This window comes from Phyllostomus hastatus, unplaced genomic scaffold, assembly GCF_019186645.2.
Source record: "Phyllostomus hastatus isolate PE091 unplaced genomic scaffold, TTU_PhHast_1.1 phas_contig_151, whole genome shotgun sequence".
Classification (NCBI taxonomy): Eukaryota; Metazoa; Chordata; class Mammalia; order Chiroptera; family Phyllostomidae; genus Phyllostomus; species Phyllostomus hastatus.
Genome location: NW_025333616.1, coordinates 413526 through 431744, shown reverse-complemented (window position 1 = coordinate 431744; position 18219 = coordinate 413526). Strand labels below are relative to the sequence as shown.

Sequence of the window (18219 nt, the reverse complement as noted above, 5' to 3'; positions counted from 1 at the left end):
TGAGCCACAACAGCCCGTGCAACCTCACTAGGACTTTTGCCTCAGTATTTAAACATCCCATCCCCGCCATCCACCTCCACCCCAAGAGTATTTGTAGACCCAGAAATCCAAAGGCACAAGTATCTCTGCAGAAAATAGTTATTTAATAAATTACAGGATAGAGGAAAAGTATACAGGCAGTAGGTGCAGCGAGACATGAGATCCTGGAAGATTTGGTTTCTAGAGTAAAACATGGGGAGGTTTCTGTCTAACTTGCTCCTTGGGCAGCCAGAATCCCAGAGCCTTATTCCTTCCTTTCTCAGAATCCAGCTTGTTTCCATGAGACCCTGCAGCCGAGCCACTGGCCTCTCCTCTAAGAACTAGGGCATCTTAGCCCCCATGCCTCCCCTCCTTCAAGGAAACAGGACCCCAGCTCCCACCTGACCTCTCTCCCCCAGGGCTGCCAGCCCTCCTCCCGGCCCAGGAGACTGGGAGCCTAGTCCTCTGCTCTCCCGGGGGTCCAGGAATCGGGGCTGCAGCCTGCATCCAGAGCTTGAGTCTAGCTGGGCTGGGGTCGCAGTGCCCTGCAGCTCAGCTTCCCCTAGTGGGCTGCCTCATTCTTAAACATCAAGTTCTCATAGATGGCCCCCTTCTGGGCTGGTGCTGGGGACGACTGCTGGAGGAACCGCAGGATGCACTGGTGCAGGAACACGTACTGGGCCTGGGGAGGGTGGACAGGGACGGGCAGGTGAGGGGAGCCCTTAGAGCCTTGGCCTGCTCTCCCCAGGGACCCCACCACCACTTATCACCACCCACCCCCTCAGGTGACCAAGGACCCCAGTCACCTCGGTCTGCACCATCAGGGGCCGGCTTTCCCGCATCTTCCTCACGTAGCTGAAGGGCCCCACAGCACCCTCACACTCCAGCTGCCGCAGCAGGACGTCCAGGGCGATGAGTGTGCCCGTGCGGCCCACACCAGCGCTAGGAAGGGACAGGAAGTGTTCAGACTGTGGGAGGGGGTTTTGAGACACATGGCAAGAATCAGTTTTTGGAGCATGCAGAGACTGAGGTAGTATTTGAGTGAGACACAGTTCTGGGGAAACACAACATAAGTTCGGGGGGACCTACCGAAGGGGAAAGTAATGACATAGGACTCTGTGTGGCGTTCTTTCCACCCGCCAGGCCCACGTCACAGGTGGGGAACTGGGGGCTGAGCCAGGTGAAGTCATCTGGCCCAGGTCACTCAGCTAGTAAGTGACAGAGCTGAGGTTCACACATGGGAAGAGGCACTTCCAAAATGATAATTAAATGAAAATAACTCCCCCCCAGGGATATAAAGACAACATGGGGAATATAGTCAATAATATCGTAATAACTATGTATGGTGCATGGTGGGTACTTGAAACATAGGGGGACCCCTTGGTAAAGTACAAGATTATCAGATCAACATGCTGTGTACCTGAATCTATATTTTAAAAAATGTTGAATGTCAACTGTAGCTGAAAGATAAAATTTCAAAATGTCTGAACATTTTTTTAAAATTAAACCTAAAATTCACCTTTTTAATGGAAACAATTGTGTGGCATTAACGACATTTGCCATGTTGTGCAATCACGACCTCTGTTTAGTCTCCACACACTCATCTCCCCCAAAGGAGGCCCCAGGTCCATTAACCACTTCCCCCCCACTCCCTCTCCCTCCAGCTCCTGGCAACCAGCAGCCTGTTTTCTGGTGGATCGCCCTGTTCTGGGTGCTTCACGTAAACAGAATCTTCCACTGTGACCTTCCGAGTCTGTGTCCCTTTACTCAGCCTACTGTCTCTGAGGTTCACCTCGCCATCACATGAATCATTGTGTCATGCCTTTTTATGGCATGACCCTTCTTCTGCATTGGGGGAAAGGGAAGCACAGTGTGCTGCAGCACCTCCAGAGGGCGCTCTCCCAGGCCAGGGCAGGTGTTAGGACACCTTTTGGCGGTTAAGAGAGATTAAGAGCCCCCCTACAAAGGCTGATTGTCCCTCTGAAGCATGCCCCTCCCTCATCCTCCTCCAACTGGCATTCAGTGAAATCTTACCTGGGGGGCGTCATCATCAACGGGAACTCGATGGAGGGCTGAGGCCAGCACAGGAGCCCAGTGAGGGGTTTCCAATGCTCCTCAAAGCCTGTGGTGGTTTGTCCCTTCCGTCCTTCACCCCTCCTTCTTCCTCCTCCTCCTCCTCACTCTGCCTCGCTGCCCTGTCACCTCTGCCTCCCCCACCTTCTCTCCTCTGCCTCCCCTCCAGGGTCCCTTGGACCCAGATAATCCCGTTGTCTGAGTCCCTAGTGGGGTCTCTCTCTCACACGGACAGGGTTGGGAGGTCCTCACCTGCAGTGCACAATGGGGGGGCCTCCCCCGGGATTCTGGTCCAGCCACCGCCTGAGCATCTTCCAGAAGGCCAGCAAGGGGTCTGGGGTGTGGGGGACGCCGTGATCTGGCCAGGCCACGTAGTGGAATTGTCTCACGGACAGAGTCTTCTGCTCCTGTGTCTAGATGGAGGGTGGGTTGGGGGAGGGAGAGCTCTCAGAACGGGGGATGAGGGGGTTGGATTCTGACAGGCAGGGGCATCCCTGGGGCCCACTGTGGTCCCCTGGGGGAGTGACAGCAGATCAGGCTTCCTGGGGTGTCCTGGGGAGGGGACTGTCCATAACGTCCCACGGAGCTGGCAGGGTGGGGGGGACATACATGGCACAGCTTCAGCTTTCGGACTGTCCAGTTCTCCATCTCCTCCTCCCCCTCCAGGGTCACTTGCAGGTGCCCATGGGTGCAGGGCTCAGCATCGAGAGGCCAATAATGCTCGCACTTCACCTGGGGGAGGACGCAGGGTCAGCGAGCGGGAGGCCCAGGGCGCCTGTTCCGAGGCATCTCTGTGGACTGGCCCTCGTAGTCAGGGCCTAGGGAGGGCTGGTGCAGATCCACCCCGGCCAGGGTCGCTGGGGTCAGCCTCACCCCACAGGTGCACAGTGGATGGACGGGGGGTGATGCAGGAGGTTGGGGTCCTCTGGGAGGGAATTCATGGGGTTGGGTCAGGGCAACATTGAGATCAGTGTTGCAGGTGGGGTTGGGGGATGGAGCTCAGGGGTTGATCAGTCCCCTGGACCCCGGAAGAAAGGTTCCTCTCACCCGACCGAACTCCACGCAGTTGGTGAGCATGACCAGGGTGTGGCTTTTCTGCTCCCACACCAGGCGCCAGAAGTCACCCACCGTCTGGGGTAAGGGACCCTGGGTGGCAATGAACTCCTGGGGGCTCCAGAGACCCTGATGGAGGGAAGCAGTCACTTCCTGATGCCCTGAGGCCGCCTTGGGCTCCCTCGGCAGCCTCCCAGGCCCCAGCCCCCACCTACCGGCAAGAAGCTGGCGTTGATGTAGTCGGAGCCTGGCTCCCCCGGCAGGGACTTCAGGGGCACCCGGGACCAGTCATCTAGGGGAAGAGGCCGGCATTGCAGAGCCGAGCGGGGGTGGGGGGGACAGAAGTCACATTGGGGAGCAGGCAGACACTGGGAGCTCTGGGAGGGGCGAGGACCTCCGCTAGGAAGACTGGGCCTGGGGCAGGAGCCCCTGCCTCACAGGGGTAAGGGACGGACCAGGGGTGAGGTGCTGACCAAGTCCCACCCGGGGACAAAGTCAGCAGAAGCTGAAGACTCACAGGGCAGCACATTTCTGTAGCGGTTCTTGGCGCAGTTCTCCGGAGCTGAGGCCACCGTCTGAGGCTGGCCTTGGCTCTCCAGGGCCAGACGCTGGAGGTGGGGGCAGGGATGTCAGGATTCTGCCACCTCCCCTGAAGGACGGCCCAGCTGTTCCCCTCACTTTGTTCAGAGCCCCCCATTTACCCCTGGTGCCCTAGAGATCCGGGTCCCCCGTAGAAAAGGAATGTGTATGCCGCCACACCTGTGGGGCATTTGGGGTGATCTGAGTGGTACAGAGGCTAGAGGCGCAGGCTAGAGATGAGGGTGTCAGGGGAGAAAACCATGCACCTGTCATGCTGTGAGATTCCGCTGACTCAAAAACACAGCCACCCCTGAGAATGTCCACCCCTGAGAGGGACCCTGGTTCTCACCTCGCCTGGTTCCTCTGCCCGTCCGTACTCACCCGACCTGGTCCCCCTCTGCCCCTCTCTCCTCACCCCACCTGGTACTCCTCAGCAAAGCCACAGTTGCTGTCCTTCTCGTTTTTCTTGACGTGGTCAGCAAAGGCACCCGCCGGGATGTCCTCTTGAAAGCTGGGGTGTGGGGGGCAAAGATTTTAACCTCCTTTAATCTTATGCTCTTGGGATAAAAGAAAAGGTGTTTTTATGGTGGTTTGCATACCCCAGAACTTACGGGGCAGGAAGTTTAGGCCCTCGGAGATGGGTGTGTCTGGGGCGGTCACTGATCCTGCCCTCTGACCCATGCCGTGACCCGCAAACACCCCTTGATGTGACCCCACAGTGATGCTTTTGGATGCCCCCCAAATGGCTGCTCACCTGGATGCTGAGTCCTTCCGGCTCTTTCTACGCCTGGGGAAAAGGGGGTTGAGATGAAAGGCTCAGGGAGTGAGGCTGGAACCAGAGGCCGTGCCCACCGCACCCCCCCTGGCCCCCACCTCCAGGTGGAAGGTCAGTCCTGGGCTGAGTCCCACCTCCTCCTTTTTAAAGACATTATTCATTTATTTTTAGAGAGGGGGAGGGAGGGAGAAAGAGAGGGAGAGAAACATCAATGCATGGTTGCCTCTCACATGCCCCCTACTGGGGACCTGGCCCACAACTCAAGTATGTGCCCTGATTGGGAATCGAACCCACCACCCTTTGTTTGCAGGCCGGCACTGGGTCCACTGAGCCACACCAGCCAGGGCTCACCTCTTCCTCAGGAAGAAAATCAGCAGGCACACCAGCACGAGGAACAGAAGGACACCAACGATGGACCCGGCAATGACCCCTGGGGGCAGGAGGCGTGGGGAGTGGTTAGGGCCCAGTCCCTATCTCCCCATGTCTACTCTGTCCTATCTCTGTCCTTACCCCACCGACTGCGATCAGAGGGCCCCCAGGGGCAATGCTGGTGCAGAGAGGGGAAAGGAGAAACCTTTCTCTCGATCTCTCACTGCCCCAGGAGCCTGGTCCAAATGCATCATTTTCTCCAGTGACCCGGCTGCTACAATGACAGACCCCGGCTGTACTTAGACCACCTGTTCTCAGCAAAGGCGACTCTGCCTTGCTGGTGACGTCGGGTACTGTCCAGAGACATTTTAGCTTGTCACAACTGGGGTGCTGGTGCCACAGTGCACAGGACAGCCCCCCACCACAGAGGGATCCCACTCCCACACCAGTAGTGCCCAGGTTGGGAACCCACTCCCCAGGGTGGACATCATCGGTGGGTCTCTCCAGAACTAAGGCTCATTATCTGAGACATATCATTTGCTAGGAGCATGAGTCCCTTGCAATGGGGCCCATAGAGGCTGGTGGTACCCAGCTTCTTCCAGGATCTATCCTTAGATGCCTGGTCTTAGGGTAGACTCAAGCACACGGCCCACCTCCATCAGTCATGGCTGCCCTCGGCTACAATTTCTCTTTTCTCTTTTCTTTTCTTTTCTTTTCTTCCCTCTCTCTCTCTCCCTCTCTCTCTCTCTCTCTCTCTCTCTCTCTCTCTCTCTCTCTCTCTCTTTCTTTCTTTCTTTCTTTCTTTCTTTCGTCTTTTGTAAAAGAATTACATTTCAGCACCAGACTGTGAACCAAAAGGGTCACTGATTCGATTCCCAGTCAGGGCACATGCCTGAGTTGTGGGCCAGGTCCCCAGTAGGGGGCGCTCAAGAGACAACCACACATTCATGTTTCTCTTCTTTTCTTTCTCCCTCCTTTCTCCTCTCTCTAAAAATAAATAAATAACGTTTTATGGGACAATGCACCCACCAACTGAGCCACTCAGCCAGGGTGAGAAGATGCCTTTTCTTTGTAAAGTGAATAACATATTCTAAAGTCAAGACTGATGATGGCTGCACGCTACCGCGTATACACTAAAAGCCATTGGAATGTGTACTTTAAATGAGTAAATTGTATGTCATGGGACTCATATCTCGATAAAACTGTTTGAGAGAGAGCAGAACACAAAACACAAACAAGCAAACAAAAAGGACCCCACGGGTGGGTAAGACTCCCTCACAACAGGGCCCTGATGTGGGGAGTGGGGGAGTCTACAGAGACTGTCCCTGCTTGTCCCCTGGGGCTCTGCTCACCGGCACTCTGGGTGTGGCAGGTCACGGCGGCAGGTGGGGCCCGCATTCCAGCCCAGACGGTGGTGACGGTGGCCGGGTAGGACTGGGCGGGCTGCAGACCGAACACCGACACACCCCTTTCGCAGGAGGATCTGTCCTGGGAGCTCTGCTGCCCGCCCACCTGCAGCTCAAAGGCCTCAAAGCCTCCCAGGGGGCAGGACCAGGTCAGGAGGACCCCATAGCCCCCCGAGGTGCCAACGCAGGAGGTGATGGTGACAGGGTTCGGGTCTGGGTGGAGGGGACAAGAGGAGTCAGTCGGTATGTGCCATCCAAGGTGGTTTTCTATCCCTCCCCCACCTTGCCACCAGCGATGCCAATTCTGCAACAAGCCCATCCATTCCTTCCTCAAACCAAAATACTTCTTCATCCCTCCTTTTCTGTCCTCCCTAAATGGACTAAAAACTACAACTCCCATGAGACCTCTGAACCTCTGTATCACTGTAGCTGATAGTCATGGCCCCATGGCCTGATGGAAATTGTAGTCCACTCACTTGTATGCAATGTTGAACCTGAGCCCTTCACCAGGTAAAAGAAAGAAGCCCCATCTCACCTGTGGACGCACTAAGGCTCTGTGCGGAACTGGCTACATCGCTTCTCTCTGCCCACACGCTGAAGTTGTACAGAGTCCCGGGTTCCAGGCCCTGCACCTCATACGAAGTCTCGTTGGTCCTGCCTGTCTGGTAGGCTCGATATCCTTGGGGATCTCGGTCCCTCTGGGGAAGCCCCGCACTAGCCCACTGGACCACGTACATGTAGAGGTGGAAGCGGGGGTCTGGGGGGGCCTCCCACCGCAGGGTGATGGAGTTGTTGGTCTGAGTTTCCTTCTGCAGAGCTGTGACCTCACTGGGAGCTGAGAATAGAGAGAGACACACATGCAAGGGGCTGGATCCTCGAGGACCCTCAGACCCGAGCCTGCTTCCCTGCCCTTCCCTGCAAAGCTGGGGTGCCCCGGTCATCGAATGAGTCTACTCCCTATGGATAGGGGACCACAGGAATGAGGAGGGTACAGGGTGCCGGGGTCCTCCCTGTCCTGGGTCTGCAGCCTTGGGTCCCACCCGCCACCTTTCTCCACGGGCAGCCTGAGGCAGGGTCCCTTGTCACTTCCAGACACACCAAGATTCTAGACCGAGCTGTTCACTTCCATCTTCTTGGCCCAAATGGCCAAAGCCTAAAGGTTCCTGGTTCCGTCCATGAACATGAACCTTGTCCCTGGGGCACATGGCTCCTCTCACACTCGGGACCTTCCCTGTGCATGCTGGGAGGCGGGCTGTGTTGGTTCGGCTAATGTACCAGGACAAGGTATGGATGACTGTCTAGCTTTGTCCCCAAAGACAGACCTTCACATGGGAACACCCTGGTTGCTGAGGACAGTTCCCCCCTTGGGAAGCATACCTACAAGCTCAAGGTTTGAGTAGGCTGGAAAGGGGTCACCAAGTGCAATTCCTCTCCCCAACACCCCCCATCACCCCCCCTCACCCGTCCCAGTCTTGCTGCCCCCAGAACTAGACTGTGTCTCACCAGTGGCCCCAGTGAGAGTCTCAATGTCACTGTGGACCCCATTCCTCTCCACCCAGATGGTGAAGGTGAACAGGCTCCCAGCCTCCACGTCCTTCAGCGTGAACCTGGTCTTTGTGGTGCTAAGGTTCAGAGCACCAGTCCTGTTCTCCTGGATCCATGACACCCAGTAGGTGTAGGTCTGAGGGTTTGGTCCATCGGGTGCCTCCCAGTGCAGGCTGATGGAGCTGGTGGTCTGACCCTCCACTGTCAGGTTCCTGACTTGGTTGGGGGCTGCGAAGTTAGGAAAAAGGATCCATTTCAGTGGGGAGTGACTGAGAGGGGGCACTCAGTGGGCATTTCTAAACCCTTCAGTTCCCAGGCCAGCCCCCTCCACAGCCCTGGTTGCTAAGCAGAGACCCCGTAGTGTTCTGACCTGCAAGGTCCCTGTCTGGCCCAATGATGCCTGAGGACACGCTGGCCACCGTTCACTGACACCTCCCCCGGAAAAATCTCAGCCACCCCCTACCACCCCTGAGGAACAAAACTGTGAGCTTCTGACCTGTGGATGCCAGGAGGGTCACTGGAGAGCTAGAGACTCCATTCTTCTCCGCCCACACGGAAAACTCATACGAGGATGCCGCTTGAAGTCCCTCCACTGTGTGACTGGTGTCTGTTGTGTTTCGGGTCTCATTTTTGTCACCGTCTCCAGGCCACTGCACCCGATATCTGTAGTTCTGAGGATTTGGTCCATCGGGCGCCTCCCAGCGCAGGCTGATGGAGCTGTTGTTTTGAGCCACCACTGTCAGGTCCCTGACAGGGTTGGGGGCTGAGGATCGGGATGGGAGGGGCAATCAGCTGAGGTCCCTGGTTCCCACATCTCCAGACCTTCCTTCCCCAGGACACTCAGACAATGTGGAAGAGGGGCTGGACCCGAGAGTCCAGCACGGCAGATGTGGCTCCCCGGTGACACTGAGCCCTGGAGGGCGGCTTGTAAAATGCACACAGAGTTCGAGGAATAGGTGTGAAATGATGCCTGAGACATGTCATTGGTGCTCTGACAGTGACTCCACCTCAGCATGATCACATTTTGTCAAACCACACAGACATAGTTGGACAGACTGGTTTTGTTCCTTTCATTTATTTCTTTATTCTTATTTTTTTTCATCCTCGCCCCAGGACATGCTTATTGATTTTAAAGATTTTATTTATTTACCTTTAGAGGGGGAGGGAAGGAGAGAGGGAGAAAAATATCAATGTGTGGTTGCCTCCTGTGTGCCCCCTGCTGGGGGGAACCTGGCCCTGCAACCCAGGCATGTGCCCTGACTGGGAACCGAACTGCGATCCTTTGGTTCGCAGGCCCGCGCTCAATCCACTGAGCCACACCAGCCAGGGATGTTTATTGATTTTAGAGCAGAAAAGGGAAGAAGAGATAGAGGGAGCGAAACATTGATGTGAGGGAGGAACATCCATTGGTTGCCTCCCATATGTGTCCTGACCAGGGACCAAACCACCAACCCAGGAATGTGCTCTGACCTAAATTGAATCTGCAGCTGTTTGGTTTACAGGATCACATTCCAACCAACTAATCCATGCCAGCCAGGGCAGAGTGATGACACTTCAGGTCTACCAGGCTAAAGGAGTGATGTCTTATAATGAATTTCACCTGTACGCTTTTACTCATCTCAGTGGGGCCAACAGAAAACTTGAGTCTAGCCCTGGCTGGTGTGGCTCCGTGTGTTGAGCCCCGGCACGCAAACTGCATGGCCACTGGTCCTACTGTGTCCCAGGGCACATGCCTGGGTGCAGGCCAGGTCCTGGGTTGAGGGCATGGGAGAGGCAGCTGATCAATATTTCTTGCACATTGATGTTTCTCTCCTTCTCTTTCCCCTTCCCTTACCCTCCCTCTAAGAAATAAATAAAATCTTCTGTGAAAAAAGGAGAAAGAAAGAGAGAGAGGGAGAGAGAGAGAGAGAGAGAGAGGGAGAGAAAGAAAGAGAGAAAGAAAGAAAGAAAGAAAGAAAGAAAGAAAGAAAGAAAGAAAGAAAGAAAGAAAGAAAGAAAGAAAGAAAGAAAGAAAGAAAGAAAGAAGAGACTTGAATCTACACGTGTGGCTTCCATTCTATGTCTGTCTACAGAACCTGCTGTATTCTCAGGTGGGTTCTCAAGTACTTCTAGCCATTTCCCTTTAGAAAACAAACAAAAAAACAAAAAAAATCTTAAACAAGGGCTGCTTCTCACCTGTGGTAGCATTGATGGTCTCCTGGGAGCTGTTGAGTCTACCTGCCTCCACCCACACGGAAAATCGGTATGAGGACTCGGGGTCCAATCCCTTTGCTGTGAAACTGGTGTCTGCTGTGTTTTGGGTTCCATTTTTGTCCCCCTCTCCAGTCCACTGGACCCAGTAGGTGTAATTCAGGGCAGGTCCATCGGGTGCCTCCCAGTGCAGGCTGATGGAGCTGGTGGTCTGACCCTCCACTGTCAGGTTCCTGACTTGGTTGGGGGCTGTGAAGTTAGGAAAAAGGATCCATTTCAGTGGGGAGTGACTGAGAGGGGGCACTCAGTGGACATTTCTAAACCCTTCAGTTCCCAGGCCAGCCCCCTCCACAGCCCTGGTTGCTAAGCAGAGACCCCGTAGTGTTCTGGCCTGCAAGGTCCCTGTCTGGGCCAATGATGCCTGAGGACACGCTGGCCACCCTTTGCTGACACCTCCCCCGGAAAAATCTCAGCCACCCCCTACCACCCCTGAGGAACAAAACTGTGAGCTTCTGACCTGTGGATGCCAGGAGGGTCACTGGAGAGCTGGAGACTCCATTCTTCTCCGCCCACACGGAAAACTCATACGAGGATGCCGCTTGAAGTCCCTCCACTGTGTAACTGGTGTCTGTCGTGTTTCGGGTCTCATTTTTGTCACCATCTCCAGGCCACTGCACCCAGTAGGTATAGTTCTGAGGGTTTGGTCCATCGGGGACCTCCCAGCGCAGGCTGATGGAGCTGGTGGTCTGACCCTCCACTGTCAGGTTCCTGACATGGTTGGGGTCTGAGAAGTGGGAAAGAGAGTCCACATCAGCAGGGCAGCCCCCACTCTGCACCCAGCTCCCATCAGCCCCTGGCTGGATCTTTGCCCCCTTCCACAGAGAACCCCAGGAGGACCATGCGGGACTCAGCAGGGGTCACTCACCAGCTGCCTGGGCCCCTGACCAGCTGCACAGGCCCTGGGGAGAGCCCAGAGGTAAGAGTCAGAGCCCGGGCCCCATCCCCTGGCCCAGGTGAGACTGTGGGGCTGGGCGGGGCGGCCTCCCAGCCACGGCCCCACCCAGCCCCTGCTGCAGGTGTCTCCTCCCCCCGGCCGAGCTCTGACAAAGGTCAGCCCCACAGCCTGCTGTCTTCTCTGGGTGTGTCCGTGGCAGGCACGGGATTTCAGGGACCCCAGGGGGGTGGCTCCACAGGATTAAGCCGGGAGATAAACTGAATGGTTTCACTTCCCAAAAAGTATGGTCTGGGAAGACTAGAAGCAGAAAAGTAAGTGACATGTGCCTGGTTAAAAAAATAATCGTAACATGTAAAATAAAAGTAATCTGGGAACGGGGAAGAGACTGAGGCTAGGGACTGGAGGCCACTCGGTCTGACAGAGGAGGCGAAAGGCCTGGACCACAGAGTCTGAGGGAGGAGGGGCTGGGGCCCAGGGCTGCTGGGTCTCAGTAACAAGAATTTATCCTCAACCCAGACACCCATGTCTAAGAGCCCAGGGACAGGACTCCCCAACAGTCTCCCCAACCGAGACGCCTGCTTACTTCTCCCAGGAAGTGGCCGCCCTGACTCCCTCAGGATCTTAGTTCAGGGGCTCGCACCCCCTCCATCCCTCAGACGCAGACCTAGCCGTGGCCCCTCCTGTCCTGCCTGACACCCCAGGCAGCCAGCTGGGAACACTCACCAGCAGCAGCAGCAGGCTCCCCCAGGCCCCGAGGCCCCCACCGGACCCCGTCATGCCTGCAGACGCTCTGAGGGACCCAGGCGTTCCTGTCCCGGCCCTTCCACCTGCTGGACTTTAAATGCCAGCATTTCCCCTTTCCCAGGTGACAAGGACTGAGAGGCCACAGGTCAGGGCGGAGGAGGAAGTGGAGGCTCCAGGGAGATTTCCCATCCCCGCCCCGTCCCTCTGCCTGGCTCACGGCCTCTGGACTGTCCTCTGCGCAGAGAAAAACACGGGGTCAGGGCAGTGCTTCCCCACAGGTGTGTGAACGCACAACACAGGTACCAGCCAGCGTCCCGGCCTTCCTGTAGCCACACAGAGAAGTTTATCTCTTTTGTACGCACCCCTGGCGGTTCAAACACCAGGATCTTTGCACGTGCCATTCCGGCAAGTTCTTCCTCCATCATCAGCCAAGGGCTACGGCCTCTTCCAATTTTAGCTGACCCCAGGTCCTTGACCACTCCCTGCCGAGTGAGCTTACCTAAGCGAACACCTCACCACAATCCTCAGAATATTGCACAAGGCCTTTCGTTGGAGGGTAGAGACCAGTCTAGTGCTCTCTGCCATGGTGACACCTGGGCCCCGAGAGTGGCTCAGGACACAACACTGAGTCTGAACGTGATTCTCTTCGTCACAGTACGGGAGTCCGCCATCTGTGATCCGGTCTCGAGTTCCAATCTGTTCCCATCTCCCCTGACTGCCTGCTGGTGAACCAAGCCCAGACTCTCGGATGTCACCAATCACTGGGTGTCCGTGCCAGCCACGCGGTGGGGAGCCAGGGTTGGGGGACCCCAGGGAAGAACGGAGCTGCCCCCCCATGGTATGAGGATACAGGGACCCTGGCTCCCTTCCGTCATGGACTCAAGCAAGTAATGCAGCAGAACTCAGGGACCCAATGCAAGGGAGCTTCCGGGGGCCTCATGGACCCCCAGCGTGGTTCCCAAAGCTGCCACCACAGTCAGAGGTCCTTGGCCAAACCATGGTTGCTTGTCTCCTGATGTCATCAGCAAAACATTCAGCCAGGATGTCTTTGGAAGACCCTGATATGGATAGACTTCACTGGGCAGGAGGGAGGACGTGGGGATTTTTTCTCCTGGGCCACCCAAGAGCAGACCCGCCTGCCCCACCAGCCAGCGCTGAGTAACAAAAGGGGACTTCCTCTAAGCCCGATCATGATGCTTAACTACATCCTCACTATGGACGGGAGGGGCACACACCCGGAAGCCAGTCTCTGCATCTTACCTCTCACCACCTCCTGAACCCTGCCACCTGCCCACACCCCCAGCCCTGGACGAGCACTCTTCCACGTGTCTTCTGACTCACCTATCCTGGACATCCCCTATAAACAGAGTCCTACAACAAAGGTCTTTTGAAATCAGCATCTTTCACTCACAGTAAGGTTTTTGTCTTTATTTTTTAAAAGATTTTATTTATTTTTAGAGAGAGGGGAAGGGAGGGAGAGAAATGTCAATGTGTGATTGCCTTTTGAGCGCCTCCTACTGGGGACCTGGCCTGCAACCCAGGCATGTTCCCTGACCAGGAATCGAACTGGTGACCCTTTGGTTTGCAGGCTGGTGCTCAATCCACTGAGCCACACCAGCCAGGGCAGGTTTTTATTTTTGTATTATTATTTTTTATCCTCACCTGAGGACATGCTTATTGATTTTAGAGAGAGGGGAAGGAACGGAGAGATGAAACGCCTGTTGGTTGCCTTCTCATACGCGCCTAGACCATGGTCTGAACCCGCAACCCAGGCACGTGTCCTGACTGGGAATCAAACCAGTCACCTTTCAATTGCGCGAGACAACGCTCCAACCCCACTGAGCCACACTGGCCAGGGCGTTTGTGGCAAGGTTTTCAAAGTTGGTGCCTTTGTAGCCTGGAACAGAACTTTATTCCCATTTATAGCCAAGTCACATTTCACAGGCCCATGTTTTTAAGGGGCCGTGACTGACAGGAGGCGGCGGCTGCTCTACAGGACCTGGTGAAGCCAAGGGCTGCCAAAGACCACCAGAGGCTGTGGGGAGGCTCGGAGCCCCGCCCCCACAGGCCTCGGAGGAATCCAACCCCGCCCACACCGTGAGTGATTCGGCTCTGGCTTCAGAAGTAACCTGTATGTGAAAAAATCCCAGCTCCTCAAGCACTTCCTGCTGGGGTGGGACTTAGTCCGTCAGGAGCCTCCCACTCTTGATGACGGACAAGGCTGTGAGGCCTGGGTAGCCTAGCAGGTGGTCACAGCCACCAGGTGCGCGTGGGGCAGGGGCTGAGAGAAGGCTTCCAGGCCAACATCTGAGATTTTGAAGAGCAGGGTGCCCCACCCAGAACACCTGCCTCCCTCCGGCTGTGTCACTGCATTCGTGACTCATTAGGCCCAAGGCTTTTCCTCTGCGCTGAGAGGGGACTCTGGCCTGAAGGTAGAGTGGGGACTAAAAATCAGGGGTCGGCTCAGGGGGGTCCCTATAAGCATGTTATGGATGTAAAGTCTCCTTTCTGCTAAGGTACAGGGAATAAGAAGCGTAATTGGTAGGTACAAAATAGATACGGGGACGTTGAGAACAATATAGGAAATGGAGAAGCCAAAGAACTTAAATGTATGACCCATGGACATGAACTAAGGGGGAGACTGCTGGAGGGAAGGGGGAAACTGGGTAGAGGCAGGGGCCACGGGGGGGGGGAATTAGGACAACTGTAATAGCATAATCAATAAAATATACTTAAAAAAAAGAAGTCCCCTAAAGCATATCATGGATGGAAAATCTCCCCTCTGCTATAAGAGTCCCTTAAAGCACATCATAAAAGTCAGGTGGGGTCTGGAGAGCAGCTCTGACTGCTTCATGTCCTCAGATGCAGACCCTAAGGCCCAGGGAGGGTCAGTGGGCTGCCAAGGTCACAGCCAGGATGAGGGCCACGTCTGGGTTCTCTTCCTCCTTACTCTATTTCCATCCCATTGCTGCCTACCTCTTCCTGCAGGCTCCCCCATCTTTGAGTCTCCTCACCTCCCCAACCTCACCTCTCCTTTTCTTTTTTTTTCAAATAGATTTCTTTTTTTAAAGTGACTTATTTGATTTTTTTTTATTTTTAGAGAGGAAAGGGAGGGAGAAACATCAATGTGCAGTTGCTGGGGGTTATGGCCTGCAACCCAGGCATGTGCCCTGACTGGGAATCGAACCTGCGATGCTTTGGTTCACAGCCCAAGCTCAATCACTGAGCTATGCTAGCCAGGGCACCTCTTTTTTCTGATACTGTATGGGACTGGAGTGGGTTGAACTGTGTCCCCTGAAACAGGTGTCCGAGTCCTAAGCCGACAGTGACATTTTTTTTTTAGAAACAGGGCCTTTGGAGACATCTTGAGATGAGATCATCCTGGATTTAGGGTCCACCCTAAACCCAATGGCCCGTGTCCTCAGGAGAAGAGACACACACAGAAAGCGGGAGAACACCCGCCGTGAGGAGGGACGCCAAGACTGCAGGGACACCGGGGATGGCTAGGCCGCTGTACGCTCAAGAGGCAGGAAAAACCCTCCCCAGAGCCCAGGGTCCGGCCGACACCTTGACTTTGGATGTCCGGCTTCCAGAACTATGAGAGACTAAACTGTGGCTGTCTTCAGCCACCCAGTTGGTGGTGACATGTGATGGCAGCCAGAGGAACCAAACCCACGGACCAGAGCCTCCTCCCAGTCTCAGGTCTGTAACATCGTCCTAGCGCCCGGGAGTCCACGCCCCACAAGCCCCGGGCGGGTGGTGGGCGAGTTTACAGAGAGTGGCAGCAACAAGACTGAACTGCCTGCACCAATTTCATTATGAGGAGAAAAAAAAAGTACAGAAACCCCTTTCACTGACGTGGTGGTCCACAGTCCCCCCCGCCCCTCCCCCTGCCCCAAATAAAGATGATGTCATTTCCACGTCCCCTTTATTCAGACAACACATGAATAACCAGGGCCAGAGGGAAGGGGGCCAGCGGACACAGGAGGCGGCCTGCGGTCACAGAGGCAGGCAGGGGCCTGGGGAGGGCCCGGCGAGGGTCTGGCTGAGGGGCCTGGAACCTGGAACCAAAACTGGGGGAAGGTGTTCGGAACTTGGCGGTGGGTGGACTCGGAATTCTGCCCACAGTTAGGCGTTCGGGTGGGCAGAAGCCCCTGCAGGCGGAGGCTGGGAGGCTGGCTGCGGCCCCCAAGGGTGTTGCCCCACCCGGGTCTGGCTGGGAGGCCCAGGTCCTTCCAGGAGGGGAGTGGGTGGACTCTGCAGCGGGGCTGTGTGGGCCCTCAGTCAACTGGTCTTGAGCCTGGGGCCCTGGAAGGCCGACAGGGTGATGAAGAGCTGTGCAGCGTAGTATGTGGCCATGACCACCAGGTGGCCGTGGGCCAGAGGCTGGATGAAGGTGTCCCAGGCCAGCACCGAGTCTGAGATGGCGAAGAGCACGGCGCCCCAGCAGGCCCTGCCGCCCCTGGCCAGGCCACGCCACAGCATGGTGCTCAGGGCCAGGCCGTAGACCATCAGGGGCAGGACCATATCGGGCTGCAGGTGCGACAGGAGAAAGCCAGAGAACGGGAGGGAGACCAGGAGGACGGGCGGCAGGAGGCCTGGCCGCAGGGGCCTGAGGCCGAAGACCCAGGTGTAGAGCAGCTGGGCCTGGGTGAAGGCGAGGACACCTGAGGGCCAGGAGCGGGGGTTGGGGGGTACCCATTGAGGGCGAGGCCTGCGTCCATGCCCGCCCTGCACCACTGTCCGCCTGGTCTCCTAGGTGGTCGCGCCTCCCCCTGCCCTGGGCCATTCGGTGTCCACCCTCGCCCTGCTCAGAGCTGTCCCAACCCTGCCTCCTGCTTGGCTCCCTGCTTGGCCACTGCACCCTGGTGTTTGGGTGCACACTCCGGGCACACTCCCACCCACCCCAGGGCCTTTGCACTGGCAGGTCCTGTCCTTCCCGCACCCCCACCCAGGTGTCCCCTTCCCTGCAGGGCTGCTCTACTGAACACGGCGCCACCTGAATCCCACACTCCACGTCTGCTGTACCCGCCTCTCGCACCTCCTCAGGTCAGGCCGCAGGCCCTGGGGGCAGGGGTCTGGGTGTGTCAGTCGTGGCCATGCCCCCGTCCCCCTGCAGGCCACCTGCCTCACAGCAGACGCTGCCAGCGACTTGCCGGCCCCTGCCCCCAGGACCCCTTGGCTTGGGGGTCCGAAAGGGACGCTGGACCAATGCACCCGGCTCAGTCGGCTCACCGTAGAGGAAGGCCTGGGGCCAAACAAGACAGACGTCCCCGAGGGTGGAGAAGAGCAGGGCCGCCTGCCGGTGAGTGCTGCAGTCCCCACCGGGGCTCGTCCACAGGAAGCTGGCCAGGGACAGCACAGGCAGGCACTTGACCAGCGCGCCAACCCAGGACGGTGGGTCGTCCGGAACCCAGAGGAGGAAGTAGGCAGCACAGGCGAGGAAGAAGGGGGTCAGGCCGACCAGGCGTGGCTGCTTTGGGGACAAGGGGGCCGCTGAGACCCTGGAGCTCAGGCCAGCCCTCAAGATCCCTGGGGGGAGGGTTCAGAAGCTGCCTGACCTTGGGGTCCCAGTCAGTCCACTGCCCTTGGAGGTCAGACCCCAACTGGCCTGGCCGAGTCAGGTCTAGGGGCTTCTACCCGACTCCAACCAGGGACCCCAGGACATCCACCCCCCTCCCACACTCAGGGGCTCTCACTTGGGCTGAGAAGCGAGCGTTTCGGGGTAGCCCCTCTTTCTGGGCGTCCATGTCAGCCTGTGTCTCCCCCCGGAGTGGCCCGTGTGAGGGCAGGGATGGCTTTGGGGGTGGAGGGGACGGCGTGTGGTTACACGTTAACCCGAGGAGCGTCCTGTGGACTCTGGGCTGATAACAGCCCAGGGAGATGCTGCCCCCACCCGGGGATGGCCCTGCCTGGCACCGGCAGATAAGGTGCCCACCAGGGGGCAGAGGTCCCTCCCCGCCGCAGCCTGTCCCACCCCCGGGGACCCGGCTTCGTGACCCTTTAGTCCCGTGCCCAGGTAGTCACAGCCCCCCTTCACCCGGGGAACAGGGCACTGCCATCCCATCTCCCTGCCAGTGGAAGACCCCCGCCAGAGGGAGGGACAGGGTGAGACAGAGGGACCTGGGGTCCCTCCTGCCCCGTGGCCCCCACCACAAACAATTCCTGATCAAACAAACCCCAGTGATGACTCATCAGGACCCCCAGCCACAGACAGGCAGACCAGGGGCTCCCCACATAGGCTGGACCTGGCCCGCCCTTCAACCTCCCCTGGGGGGCATAGGTCTGCTGGGCGCCCCACCTGGCTTCCATGGCCACCGCCAAACACCCACTGCTCCACCAGGGGATACAGGGCTCAGGGGGTGTGACTCCTACAAGGTCCCTCTGTGGCTAGGGCGGCTGAGGGCCGAGCGGTGAACCCATGAGACTGGGGGAATCGAGCGGACCCCGGAAGATGGCTCCCGAGACCAGGCCACCTCATCCCTACCCCAGAACCCAAGTGCTGAGCAGCA

The 18219-nt window shown here is 57.1% G+C and overlaps 2 protein-coding genes across 3 annotated transcripts; both read right to left on the bottom strand.

Moving 5' to 3' along the window:
* Positions 1–120: 120 nt before the first annotated feature.
* PTPRH (protein tyrosine phosphatase receptor type H) lies at positions 121–11819 on the bottom strand. Its single transcript, XM_045830328.1, has 18 exons — positions 11687–11819; positions 10934–10967; positions 10526–10792; positions 9994–10257; positions 8315–8581; positions 7777–8046; positions 6809–7108; positions 6220–6486; positions 4850–4928; positions 4478–4510; positions 4144–4234; positions 3662–3752; positions 3360–3436; positions 3139–3273; positions 2701–2823; positions 2344–2504; positions 825–960; positions 121–700 (listed from the first exon to the last, which is right to left on the bottom strand). The coding sequence occupies exons 1-18, from the start codon at positions 11738–11740 to the stop codon at positions 581–583; spliced, it is 2769 nt and encodes a 922-aa protein (XP_045686284.1). The 5' UTR covers positions 11741–11819; the 3' UTR covers positions 121–580.
* Positions 11820–15618: 3799 nt separating this feature from the next.
* Positions 15619–18084, bottom strand: TMEM86B (transmembrane protein 86B). 2 transcript variants are annotated; one of them, XM_045830280.1, is made up of 3 exons: positions 17407–18084; positions 16943–17183; positions 15619–16374 (listed from the first exon to the last, which is right to left on the bottom strand). In XM_045830280.1, the coding sequence occupies exons 1-3, from the start codon at positions 17455–17457 to the stop codon at positions 15992–15994; spliced, it is 675 nt and encodes a 224-aa protein (XP_045686236.1). In that variant the 5' UTR covers positions 17458–18084; the 3' UTR covers positions 15619–15991. The 2 variants fall into 2 exon arrangements, with proteins under 2 accessions (XP_045686236.1, XP_045686237.1); XM_045830281.1 differs by having other exon boundaries at positions 16943–17180.
* Positions 18085–18219: the final 135 nt, after the last annotated feature.